We start from the raw sequence: 13,301 nt of genomic DNA, 5'->3' as shown, positions 1-13,301 counted from the left end.
TTTCTGCAGGTTCAGTTCATAATTTGAGTGAAGCGCCTATTCTTTTTTTCTTGAGTAAAACATATAGATTAATTTCATAACACCATAAATGAAGTTTCAATTTTCAGATTTGTAAATTTTAATAGAAAATTTGAAAATCTACATTAATAAATTGTTATCGACGGAATCCAACGGACTAATTTTTTATAAAATATAGAGCCACATCTTTATACATATAATTAAAATTAGAATGTTTAAATAAATAAATGGAATATATTATTACCTAAATTTCATTGTTTATTGTCATATTTTTTTTATAAATCATATTTATTAATTACACTAACAAAAATTATATCTCGCAACTTTCGAATGAAAAAATAATTCACATATTCTTTCTTAAAAATAATAGACCATTAAATTGTCTATTTTGATAAAATGCCTTTCTATTTGTCGTTAGAAATAAAACGGTTTAATACTTCAAAGTCTATAATATGATGTAATAAAATAAAATTAAAATTGCAATAAATTATAATTCATTTGATTAAAAATAACATATTTAACATTTATTCAATTACTTAAGATACAAAAGCAATGGAAACTTCAGTAGACAACATTAATTTACTAACAATAGTATTCTCAGATTTACATCACAATCTATAGAGTGACATAATTTGATACGCTTATTCAAACAATTAACAAAATATTAAAGCATATCCTTCGATATGATAATTTTTCATTTAGAATAGGACACGCAATAAGTAACTGCTAAAATATTGTTAAAAAAGTTGTTGTTTGCATCAATAATACAATATTTCATCAAGTCTTATTTGCAATTGGAGTCGTTTTCGCCCCCACTAAAAGGAAACCCGTTTTAGAACTGAAAACAACAAATCACTATTTCGGGAATAATTTAAAGTGTTCTAGTAAGCAACATATATGAAGATTATCAAAATCAGTGCCAAAAAGTTTTAGGCATTTGGATTAACCTTTGCTTGGCGGTGAATTAATTAAGAAACAGCCTTTAATATTAGTGACAAAAACTGTGTACCCAATTCAACCTGTTATTAACCTTGACTTTACAATCTAGCCTTAGATTTCTCTGCTCAAAAATCAAAGGTTAATTAAGGGTGTCCATGATTTTATTTTTAAATAAACAAATCAGTGAAGACCTAGATATTTTGGTAGAGTACAGTTTATGCAATTATAATCAATACAAGTTGAAACTTAATATTACTTTATGTTTTTCATTACTTTCAAGTTAATTTTCAAATTATTTCATTAAATGTCGAGGGATGCGCCTTCGTGAATGATTATAAATATAATAATGACTATATGAACATTTTAAAAGCTTATTCGGTTCACATATTAGCTAGTTTTAGATATATATATATTTTTTTTTAATAAGTCAGGAGATGTAATAGTTATTTCAATGTCATGGCATATTGTAAATTTTTACTAATTTTATTTAATTATATGAAGTGAGTAACTCAAATCAATTTAAAAATATAATTATTCTGTATATTCGGCTTATAGTAAACTTTATTTGTAATTCTAAAACTCTACCAATAATATCTAGGTGTCAAGTGATCTTTAATAACATACTGCTTACAAAAAATAATAATAGAGAAATAACATTAATTTAATAATTTTTTCGGAAAAATATAATTTAACCAATTGAATCTTAAAGAGCCTAAATGATAAAATCGGAACAAGATTAAATATTTATTAATACATCATTTAATTATTATTTTTTTATATAAGTAATTAAAAGTTTTAGTTAAAATAATCAATCCGTAACTGCTAAAATGTTTTTATTTATTAACTTTATATTTATTACACTGTTATACATTGACTATCTGCATTGTTTATTTTAACTCATTCCAACCAATATGATCCTTATAAGTGCAATCTTTAACGAAATTCACTACAATCCTAACATGTCACTTATCCTATATGTATAATTATAAATTCCATGAACCCAATTGTGTGGAATGTAAATGAGATTTTGGTGCTCTTTTCAAACAATATTTTTCATACTATAAATATTACTAATTTCATAATTATAAATAAAGTATAAATAAGAAATTTGCATACAGATATATATATATATATATATATATTTATATATACAATCGGCACAAACATAGGCGAAGCTAGGATATTTACTTCAAGTCTGTTTTAACATCAACTATTATTTTATTATAAAAGCTGCCTATATGTTTGACTGCTTTTTATTAAAGGCCAGCATTCAGGATGTCCTTATGGAGGGAATGCGGTGATCTATCTCAATTAAAGTTTAAGTTTATGATTTTATTTATCACCCAGAGGAAATTAACATTTAATCATTCTACTAAAACAGGAGAGGCCATCACACAGCAGTGAAATGTCAGATAATTTTACTACTTTTATAGCAATTGTGTAATTTGAAATGCTTGTTAGAACGGATCTCGGCAACAGACGTCGCTTCCCTAGCCACGCCTACCGGCACGAAAATAGTCGCGACACAGGCGTCTATCGCTACCGCATTTGTCAAAAATAATTTCATCGAGGATAATTACAGCGTTTATTCACTATTCGAGGGCGTGCGGGCGAGTTAGCAGGCGCAGTGGTCGCGCGCGGCGGGCGGCGCGGCCAGCGGGCGCCCGGGCGACGCCGGCTTGTGCTGCACGCCAGACTCCGCCGCGTTCAGGTCCAGTCGCCCGTCTTGGATACTTTGATATATTTTCTTCGCCGTTTCGAGGAATGCTTCCTCGACGTTCTGACCCCTGAAATCAGCTTTTTTTTTGTACAATGTTATCTTCATACTAATACCTAGATAGATTTTATAAACACATTGGTTTAGTCTTTAAGTAACCTCTCTATAAAATGTTTGACAAATGAAAGTAAGCTGTCCATCTATTACAAGGTACAGATACTAAATATTAATAGTTAAGAAATCCTCCGTCATACAAAAGATTAAATTCATACAAAAAAAAGCATATGCAAATTCTTTACCCAAAAATTTAATAATAGCATGTGGTAGTCACAACAACATTTTCATTGCTTGATCATAAGAATGATTTTACTTAAAATTGATCACATATGCATAAACTGTTAAGTCACAGATCTGTATTGGATCTTGAGTTGTAAATCAATAATAATAATTTCTGCATCTCTATTTAAAGACAGATTTTTATGCCCTTTCTTTCTAAATTTACTAAAATCGTTTTATTATATATTATTTTATAGAAATAATAACTAAAGAAGTATTTATAATATGCATAGCAAGTAATATGAAATAAATTTTAACTAACTATCACCAAGTTATGTCTCTTGTATCTGTAGTTAAACTTCACAGGGTCGAGAGCTTGATCAATCTATGATATTCATTATGGATTTGCAAAAAAATTGCATTATAAAGGTCAACGAAACTGTTATTAGTTTGGAAGTAAAAAAAAAAGTAGTTTGGAAGTAAAAGTAAAGTAGACAAAAGTAGTATTGTAAATTTAAATAAGTAGTAGTGTTAAGCACTGTTAATAATGCACAATATAGCTAAATTATTAGCAAATCTCATTGCATAAGTAAATCTAAGATTTGTTTAATTTCATTACTTCTACAATTGAAATAGACTATAGTACTAGTATTCAAATTATTGTAGTACTGAATCACAGTTGTGATTTATAATAACTAAAGATGATGAATACACACAGCAGATATTTTTTTTAGTGGATATATTAAAATTAGATCACAATTATAAATATTCAGTTGAAAAAATTAGAATTACATGTATATAATGATATGAACATTTAACTCACGTTTTAGCACTAGCTTCGACAAACATTAATCCATTTTCATCGGCAAACTGTTTGGCTTCTTCGTATGTAACATCTCTTTGACCATCTAAATCAGACTTATTTCCAATAAGAAATATCACTGTGCTAGGATTTGTCAAGTTGCGAGTATCTGTAAGCCAGCTACTTAGATGATTGTAGGTTGATCTGTAATAATTTAATATAGAATTAACTTTCACACTTTAATATTACATGCTGGTCATTTAAATTATTGATTTGTTCAATTTATTATTTCAGTCAACGATTGATTTATCTTGGCTTAAAATAGAAAAGAAATTGGCTATTAACAACATGTTAATACAACAAATATTGTTTAATATTGATCATCTAACTATGATAGCACTTGTTTACTGTAAAAATTGTATTTATAAAAATTACCACTTTACATTGTCTCATTTATTCTGTTACTTATCTCTGTATTAACAATTCAATAAAGTATCAAAGTTGGTCAATGTTGACCAATGTTGAACATAACTACTAATAACCTTTCTTAATGTTTTTCTGCAGTGTTGGATCAATCTGTCAATATGTAGATGCCAAATAATAATAATATTATACTGAATATGAGTAACATTAATTGTAATATATATAATTTAATACTTGATCATTCAAAGTACAGACATGTCTGTAAAAGCCATTAAAATGAAAAAATATATACAATTGAAGATTTAATAAACCATACAAATAATACAAGGATGCTACCACATTATGTAAAAGTTTTAGGCATTAAGAAAATAAAGAACTAAATAAATTCAAAAACTTCAAAACTAAAAAATTTAACTTTGATTGAGCATCCTATTCATGAGGCATAATTGTAAATTTAACAAACAAGAATTGTGTAGTGCAGCTGGCCTAATATTTAATTACTAATTTAATTTTATCACCTATTTATTATAATGAGTAAGCTTTTATTATTGTTAAGTCATATTTTAGTATTAAAAAATGTTGTAAGCCACTTTTCTTATTCAAAAATAGTGAACACATTGCTAATCATGCATTGATATAATAAGTTGTACACAACAATGAATGTATTATTTGCTACATTAAAAAATTCCTGTATCTTTAATTTATTTATAAATATCATTTACTAATTTACCTTCTTGTTATATCATATACCATCAAAGCACCAGCTGCTCCTCTGTAATAAGAACGTGTTACTGCTCTGAATCTTTCCTGTCCAGCAGTATCCCAAATCTGTAGCTTTATTTTTTGACCAGCAACTTCAATTATTCGAGTTCCAAATTCTACACCAATTGTGTGAGGACAATCAGCCATAACTGTAATATGGATATTTGTTTTTACCATTGCAGTATAAATTGTAATATGTAAAAGTTTAGTATAGCTTTATTTAATATGCTTTTATTTAGCAATTGAAGACAAAGGGCGATTCACTTCCATAATGGATATAAATTATTTCAACTGAGCTAAATACACAAACATAACATAATAGATATTTTATTCTTCACTGTATTTACTACAAGCAATTGATCAAATTTATAGATATATTTCATCTAAGCCATTTGTTATAAGAAAAAAATAAAGACATGAATATGCAATTGTGCAAGCAAATTTACATAAACAAAAGTTACAACAATATTTACTTACATTTTTTCTCTGTAAATTGATGTAAAAGACATGACTTTCCCACCCCCATATCACCAATAATTATATATTTAAAAATGTACGAGTAATTGTAAGGTCCAGATGTCATTTTGCTGAAAAAATAGAAATAAAGTAGTAGTAATGCTAAGATATATAATTTTGATGATAAGATATATTGTTGTTGTTAATGAATATTTTAAAAAATAGATAAGGTATAATTAAATTTGATGGAAATATTTCCAGCAAAACGATCCATTCAATCACAAAAGGAGCCTGAAAACAATAGATTATAATATATGTTTACTACTATCATTACTTTAGTTGAGTTACTGATACAGTTAGTGCAATATGACGTTGAATTTTTTTAGCAACCAATATACATTAAGATGTTATACGCAACATTTTAAATCAAGGTGCTGGTGCTGACGAATATACTAACTTTTATATAAATAAAGGCGTCTCACTCTAATTTTTTTACGGATATTTAAATTAATTGTATTTACAGGTGGGTATATTATTATTAAATAAAAACTTACTAGAATGTATTTTATCAAAGACTTTACAAACTTAATTAGACCTTTTTGTTTAGGTTTATTTTTCACTTTCAGAATTTCTATACTCAATTAGTCACACACAATGTAGATAATATAGCGGATAGCCGTCGTAATTGTAAATCGTAATAGATCAAACATAAAGTAGATAAAAAAGAAACTAATAACTAAAATTCAAAATATTTTTTATTTAATTATTCATTAAAAAGGGTATGATTAAATTAAAGTTTGAAATTATTAAAATTTCTAGGTAAGCAATTTTATACCAAAATATTTGTTCCAAATCTGAGCGAGAGAGAACAATCTCTGCCGTCGACAATTGACATAAATTATTGTGGATATCACGTCTAATACGATATTATATATATTTTACAGAATAGTATCATATTTTTTTCAGGTTTTTAAAAATACTAATTCTGTAGGATATAGTTTATAGTGATAATAATATATATAGAAATTTCCAGGAGACTATTGGAAATCATAATTTAAAATAAAATCGGTCTCTCGGGTAATAAGTTGGGTGGTAAGTGTTTGCTACTGTCTGGTGTGATAATAGTAACCACTTACTAAATAGTCTAATTGTGTATGGATATGCAATATATTAAAAAATATATCTAAAAGATATTGGAATTATTGAAAACTCTTATGAAAAGATCGTATGGAGATTGTTACAAATATTTAAATAAAGTTGTATTAAAGAGAGCTAAAACGAATACGGCAAAACGAATACACTAAAAAAACACATCGTGTCGTGTATCATCATTATAAAATGAAAAACTAGCCTTATTTATTTTATTTTTCAATGTTTGTTTGATTTTTATCAAAATGTTCTTTTTATGAAAATGTGTTAAAATAGTATTTTTTAGGCATATTTAAATGTATTATAAAAAATAAGCAATGTTAAGTATGTAATAATATAATATTGAAGACAATTTTTTTTTAAATAAATTTTAAGTATATGATCATATTAGTCCATTGCTTGTGATGGCAATTTATGGTACTGGTGGTCAGTGGAAGTCACTTGACTAGCTTCCATATTGCTTATGGTTCATAATTTCTAATATAATGTATAGTACATTAAAACAGGGTGGCGATCACAATAATTTTTCCCTATTTCAATATTGAATCGTGCAAAACATTTGTACAATAGGAGAACTAATATTTTAAGGAAAATCTAAAATATTCCGAAACAATTAAGTTTATAAATATTTAAACATTTATTGTCAGAAGAAGTTATTTGATTATGTTAAGTTCTCTATTTTATATTTCACGCCACATTAGTTTTTGATAATTTTTGTAATACTATATTTGAATAATTTATTAAAAAGCTTCCACTCCTTTTAGTGGGGAATTAGGAAATTCTTCCTTTTTTGTATTTATAATATAATCGTCAGTGATGAATAGATTTTAATAATTATTTTATATTGGGAAGCCTATATTTTATGGTTTATTTCATATAAAAAACTGAAAAGGGTAGACAAATAGGAAAGTCATCAACTGTTACTTTATGAGATGCTCTTTTTGTGCATTTAGGAAAGCCAAACCATATTTAAAATTTAATATGACAGAATATATGTACTCGCAGATTTACTTAAACGAAAAACTTTTAATAATATTTTTGACCTTATTGATTGGCAAGGAAATCTATTTCGTTTTCAACACCATTTTCTTCTTTATATGGGCTGTTCACCCTAATTGTGACGTAGTTCACAATGTTAATGTCAAATTGTGACATTTATCTTCATATATTAAATATTTATATTAGAGCTAGCATAAAGTTATCATATTTTACTTAATACTTTGTTTTAAAAAGTTCTGATTATTAAGATTATAATATTCTAGTAATAATTTACTTATATATTACAAAATTCATCAAAATGGCAGGCTCTGATGATAATAAACCTAATAATGATACCGAATCTAATAACATTGAAAGTAACGAAGAAAACGAAGAAAATGTTCGAGAAGGTATATATCCAATAAAAAAGTTCAGAGTATGTTTTAGTACATTCCTGTTTTTGAATGTTATAAGCATTCAGCATGTTTATTATTATATTATTGGATTTTTTTAGAGATAATATTTCTCTTTTGAACCCTAATGCTAGTTTAAACCAAAATTGCTCAAAGAATATAATAAAATATTTTTTATTTTGCAGAGTATGTTTTATTGGATACAAAACTGGATGAATTAAATCAAGCTTTAGATTTGTTGGAACAAAAAAATGATGATATTCATAAAAGATTGGTAGAACTCTTGCAATCTAACAGAGATATACGACAACAACTAAAAAATGAAAACACAGAAATTAACTAATTTTAAAATGAAATATTTACTGCATGTGAAAATAGCATTTTATTTTTAAAAAATGAAAAAGTTACTCTTTTTCTGGTGTATATTTAAATGAAAAACTATTAAAAATACATATAGTTAACAATATAATCGCTAAAGATGTGTTTTATTTAATTATAAATTTAAAAATAATCATGCAGCAAAAATAAAGTGCCTAATAAATAACATGTATAGGTAAACTAATACAATGTATAAATATGTACAATACCAGACAAGAAAAGTATGATTCATCATCCATGTCAGTCCATTGCTAGACATAGGCCTTTCCCATGGCACACCACTGAACTTTAAATCTCAAGTTGAATATCATTGTCCCACCTAGCTGCAGGGAATATGTTTTCTGATACTTATAATAATACAAAAGTACCAATTTATACATAAAAACATATTTGTACTATTATTACTCCTAAAATAAGACATTAGATTTAAATGAGTAGCTTATATATTCAAATAAAGTTTATTATTTTGCTATTACTAATTAACAAAAAGGTGTATCAGGATTTTTATATGCCTATTGTGTACATAATCACTTGTTAATATTTGCTCTTGCATATGGTCAGAACATATTGTTTTAACTTATTAAATAAGTAATTTATATATTTTTTAATAATTTTATTACAATCAGTTAATTAAAGTCTGATACTACAATTTCTATTTAGACAAAATTATTTAAGAATTGGTAGCATTTTTAGTGATGATCCTTCTTAACAAATCTCAATCCACAGTATCCACAGGAATGATCGCCAGGTTTGTCCTACAAAATAGAAACATAAAAAATTTAATTTAATCTATAAATCATTATACCATGAATATCTATTGCATAGTTTAAAAATAAATCAACCGAAAAACCTGTTCCTATATATATAGTATGTACTAGCAAGTGTTTGGTTTTCAAATTTATCAGATTTATACACATTAATACTTTAAAGCTAAACATTAATTGGATTTAATATTGACTGATACATAGCTTTTCTACTTTAATAGATTAATATTAGTCAATTTAAAGTCAAATAAAATTACCACATTAATGTAAACTCTCGGATGGCCTTCTGGCCCACTTCCACCATCACACCATACCACTCGCTCCGTTACTTCTTTTGGTGGAACTTCAGCTATTAAGTTAATAGCCCAATTTTGGTTGACTTGTTTTGGAGCCAATGCAAATCTGGCAAGTCGATAGTCATCAGAATCCCATTTCTATTAAAATTACAAGTTTATTGTATATTTGGCTTTAATTTAAATTTCTGTGTACAATTATAAATTTTACATGCACATTATACGTTTATGGAGTTACTATCACCAAGGTACTTTATTAATCAATATTTTTTTTAAATGCATAACCTAATGGTTAATGCAATACCTAGGCCAGTTGTTGGTGCTGCTGCGTTGCATTTATTCATATAAATTTTAAAAACTACTATAGTCATTTTCGTTTTATTCTGCCTACCTGCCCTGTGTGCGTACCCACATCTTCTATTTTGTTCGTTATGCAACGAATTACCAAAGGTCTAATTGTAGGAGAAATACATTTAATAACTTGGCTAGTCCTTGAAACAGAATACATTATTGTGGTAGCAATTTTAGCCGTAGGTGTTGATTATGCTACAAAATTGAACAATACTTTAAAGAAAAATATTGTTCACCAATACCGTGCTATTGGTTATAAATATAGAGTATAGAACTATAGACAATAGGAATAGACATTACGGCGAATAACTAAGCAGTGTTACCAGTTTGTCACCTCGCCTTCGGGACGGGTAGCTACAGCCTGTACCAAATTATGTATTCATAAAAAGTTGCCAGATTTGTGAAATTTCTTTCCCGTAAAAGCGTCTAAATATAGCTAAACAAGAAAGTGAAAATTCTAACAATCTTATTATTATTTATGTAGTATCTTTTAAAATATTAACATTATGCTCAATTTGAAGTCCTAATCAATAATAACTTACATACATTTTTAGCCTTTAAAGTAGATGAGTTTAAGTGTATAGTTAAATCGGTGGGTATTTTATCGAAAAAGGTTTCAATAGCATATCGTCGTTTAGCATTCAGAAACACGAATATGAAAATATTGCATTTTTTTCCTTCTTATATCCATAGTATTTATCTAAATAATAAATAAGAAAAAAAAAATCAATATTTTCACACTCGCGCTTCTGAATGCCTAACGACGATATGTTACTTCCATATCCAATTGTGCATAAATCTGTTTCCAAAGGTTAATTCCATAGGTAATATTTTCTTTTTAGGTTTACAGAAATGAGCTAAAACGGGTAAATGCATCCCAAGTAGCCTTGAATTTATCATCTGAAAATATAATATTGTTTCTTATATAAGTAGATTTAGTATGAATACTAACTTATTTAAAAGTTTTTGAATGGAGTTTATTGTGTTTTACAAAGGTAGTCTCATGATCCTTCTCATTCTATAATTAATATATTTGATTTTTACTGTTATAAATGCCAACAGTAGCCCAATCGCTAAAATCAATTTTACATTGCTATGTTTTAATTTTATTTTCAAATTAATTTAAAGAAAAAGGTATAAAGTTTATTTAGATCCTGTGTCGTTAATTCTAAGTTATTATAGACATCACATACTACGTCATGTATTCATATTTATATTTGTATAAATTATACGTGAATAAATTATTTTTTGATCTTCCACGGAAAATATTCGTCAACAGTAAGACTGTTTATAATTGATACATTATATATATTACAGTAACAAAAAACACTGTCAATATACGTAGAAGTCAGGCTTGTTATCCTGGTTGATTCACAATCACAAAATTGATGTGTTAAATTATTATTATTATACTTATTTATGTTTATGTGTTAAAGAGTAGATGGCTGTAGTGTTTTGATCTTGTTGAAATTATGTAGGTACTAAGCACATTTTTAAAGTCTTGTTTAGGATTTGATCAGGGAAACACGAATCCATTTGGGGGTCCCCAAGATTGGACGCCCGGGGCGAGCCGCCCCTTCCGTACCCCTGTTAGTTCGCCACTTTGGGATATAAATTTAAAGAAAAAAGGCTTACCTAATTTAAAATGTTTTTTTTTGTCAATGTCAATAGAATTATTACTTTTAATCAGATAATTGTAAAAGTCAAAATTCCTACCATAGTAACTTAACAAATCATGTAATTATTTATAACATATACTATCAAATTAGTAGGTACATGGAATCATTTTTTATGCTGGAAAAACGCTTTACGCGTTTCCCCCACTTGAAGTTATGTGGAACTCGCCGGTGCCACTAAAAAACAGCGGTACCTCTCCGTCTCTTCGGCGGGCTTAACAGAATCGTTTTCGCATAGATACTACCGATACATGTGCCTCATGCACATGGTACCTTTTTTTAACTGAAATGTAGTCAAAAATTCGTTTTTATGTCAAACCATATAACGGTAAAATTTTGCTAGAACGATGAGCCAAATAATAATGTAAATATAAATTAAGATCATATATATGATGATTTTGTATAAAAAAGTAGCCTGTCTTTCCTTGATTAAAGCTTGCTTCATACCAAATTTTATCAAATTCCGTTCAGTGGTTTGGTCATGAAAGCGTAAAAGACACTTTCGCTTTTTTTTTTAGCATTAGCAGCCCATAAATGTCCCACTGCTGGGATAAAGGCCTCCTCTCCCTTGGAGGAGAAGGTTTGGAGCATATTCCACCACGCTGCTATAATGCGGGTTGGCGGAATACACATGTGGCTGAATTTCGTTGAAATTAGTCACATGCAGGTTTCCTCACGATGTGTTCCTTCACCGCCGAGCACGAGATGAATTATAAACACAAATTAAGCACATGAAATTTCTGTGGTGCCTGCCTGGGTTTGAACCCGAAATCATCGGTTAAGATGCACGCGTTCTAACCACTGGGCCATTTCGGCTCTCATAATATAAGTATATTATATATATGTAAATTAGTGTAGATAACTTGAAAATGCCATGGTATGGTATGCTCTATATACCGAGGTATTGAAGAAACTAATCAAAAACGAGGATAGCACCTTTATTCTTCTTTATCGTACAAGTAACTTTGCAAAATTGCATAGTTGTATCATAAAGACAAAAACATGCATTAGTTATAAAAAAAAAAAAAACTTGAAGCCATGTAATAACATAAATATTTATAAAAACTTACAATTACCTAATTAAATTTTGGGGAAAGAAATAAACCTTCGTACGTTGTCATTTATTTATTTACGTATTTAATTTATGAGTCTCCAACAGAAGATACACACTAAATACATATTCTTAAAATAAAACTATATAAGGGTTACAAATAGTCTGATCCTTCAAAAAGGCAAAAATAAATTAAATGCAATTAAGATAAAAACTGAAAAAATGATAAATAGCAATAAAAATACAAATTACAAACTTAAAATGAAGAATAAGCTTATTAATTAAACTTTGTTTTATTATTATATTAGTATTAGGTTAAAAGCTTAGTGAGGCACACTGAATTGGACAAGCTGTAGCGATGAATATCGGGGTCATTATTATTTCTAGAAAGTTTGTTGTATTGTCTATAGAACCTTGGAACAGCAGCGTTATGTCCTAAGTTTGATTGAAATGTAGGAATATTCAATAGGTTATATGCTTTTATACGGGGCAAGCGAGAAGGAGCATTAACATTAACTTGAATCTTTTGTAGAAGATTACTACAATCTATCACACCATTTATTAGTTTGTGCAGAAATATAAGATCTGTAATATTTCTACGATTTGTAAAAAAGGTCATGTGATAATATTTAAGTCTGTCGTTATAACTCGTGATATTTTTGACCTGTAAATCGCTAAAAGAGAGATGGTAAAGAAAGCGTTTTTGAACTATTTCTAATCTATTGATGTAGACATCATACTGTGGATTCCATATAATGCTATTGAATTCCAGTATGGGACGAACTAGTCATGAATATTTTAATTTTGGTAGAAATTTTCTTGAAGTCCTTCATAGTACGGAGTATAAAGACAAGA

At 27.9% G+C, this 13,301-nt stretch overlaps 3 protein-coding genes across 3 annotated transcripts; 1 reads left to right on the top strand and 2 right to left on the bottom strand.

Moving 5' to 3' along the window:
* Positions 1-460: 460 nt before the first annotated feature.
* Positions 461-6,093, bottom strand: LOC125077096 (ras-related protein Rab-14). The gene is made up of 5 exons (XM_047688895.1): positions 5,948-6,093; positions 5,415-5,524; positions 4,906-5,086; positions 3,774-3,956; positions 461-2,744 (listed from the first exon to the last, which is right to left on the bottom strand). The coding sequence occupies exons 2-5, from the start codon at positions 5,518-5,520 to the stop codon at positions 2,573-2,575; spliced, it is 642 nt and encodes a 213-aa protein (XP_047544851.1). The 5' UTR covers positions 5,521-5,524; positions 5,948-6,093; the 3' UTR covers positions 461-2,572.
* A 1,619-nt stretch (positions 6,094-7,712) lies between these two features.
* On the top strand, positions 7,713-8,317 carry LOC125076952 (UPF0184 protein AAEL002161). The gene is made up of 2 exons (XM_047688701.1): positions 7,713-7,930; positions 8,119-8,317. The coding sequence occupies exons 1-2, from the start codon at positions 7,840-7,842 to the stop codon at positions 8,274-8,276; spliced, it is 249 nt and encodes an 82-aa protein (XP_047544657.1). The 5' UTR covers positions 7,713-7,839; the 3' UTR covers positions 8,277-8,317.
* A 419-nt stretch (positions 8,318-8,736) lies between these two features.
* On the bottom strand, positions 8,737-10,013 carry LOC125076951 (probable NADH dehydrogenase [ubiquinone] iron-sulfur protein 6, mitochondrial). Its single transcript, XM_047688700.1, has 3 exons — positions 9,760-10,013; positions 9,333-9,509; positions 8,737-9,066 (listed from the first exon to the last, which is right to left on the bottom strand). Exons 1-3 carry the CDS (start codon positions 9,874-9,876, stop codon positions 9,001-9,003), a joined length of 360 nt encoding a protein of 119 aa, XP_047544656.1. The 5' UTR covers positions 9,877-10,013; the 3' UTR covers positions 8,737-9,000.
* Between the last annotated feature and the right edge of the window lie 3,288 nt (positions 10,014-13,301).

This window comes from Vanessa atalanta, chromosome 3 (genome assembly GCF_905147765.1).
Source record: "Vanessa atalanta chromosome 3, ilVanAtal1.2, whole genome shotgun sequence".
In the NCBI taxonomy this organism is placed as follows: Eukaryota; Metazoa; Arthropoda; class Insecta; order Lepidoptera; family Nymphalidae; genus Vanessa; species Vanessa atalanta.
Note: the sequence above shows the minus strand (reverse complement) of the source record. Positions and strands in the feature narration are given on the sequence as shown.

Bases quoted from the DNA above. Each gene is read 5' to 3' on its own strand.
- LOC125076952 (XM_047688701.1), top strand. From the start codon at position 7,840: ATGGCAGGCTCTGATGATAATAAACCTAATAATGATACCGAATCTAAT. The intron at 7,931-8,118 runs GTATATATCCAA...TTTATTTTGCAG, and splicing joins CGAAGAAAATGTTCGAGAAG to AGTATGTTTTATTGGATACA.
- LOC125077096 (XM_047688895.1), bottom strand. From the start codon at position 5,520: ATGACATCTGGACCTTACAATTACTCGTACATTTTTAAATATATAATT. The intron at 5,087-5,414 runs GTAAGTAAATAT...TCCATATTACAG, and splicing joins TCAATTTACAGAGAAAAAAT to TTATGGCTGATTGTCCTCAC. The intron at 2,745-3,773 runs GTGAGTTAAATG...AGCTGATTTCAG, and splicing joins GTCGAAGCTAGTGCTAAAAC to GGGTCAGAACGTCGAGGAAG.
- LOC125076951 (XM_047688700.1), bottom strand. From the start codon at position 9,876: ATGTATTCTGTTTCAAGGACTAGCCAAGTTATTAAATGTATTTCTCCT. The intron at 9,510-9,759 runs GTAGGCAGAATA...TAATTTTAATAG, and splicing joins TGGGTACGCACACAGGGCAG to AAATGGGATTCTGATGACTA. The intron at 9,067-9,332 runs GTAATTTTATTT...TCTATTTTGTAG, and splicing joins CGAGAGTTTACATTAATGTG to GACAAACCTGGCGATCATTC.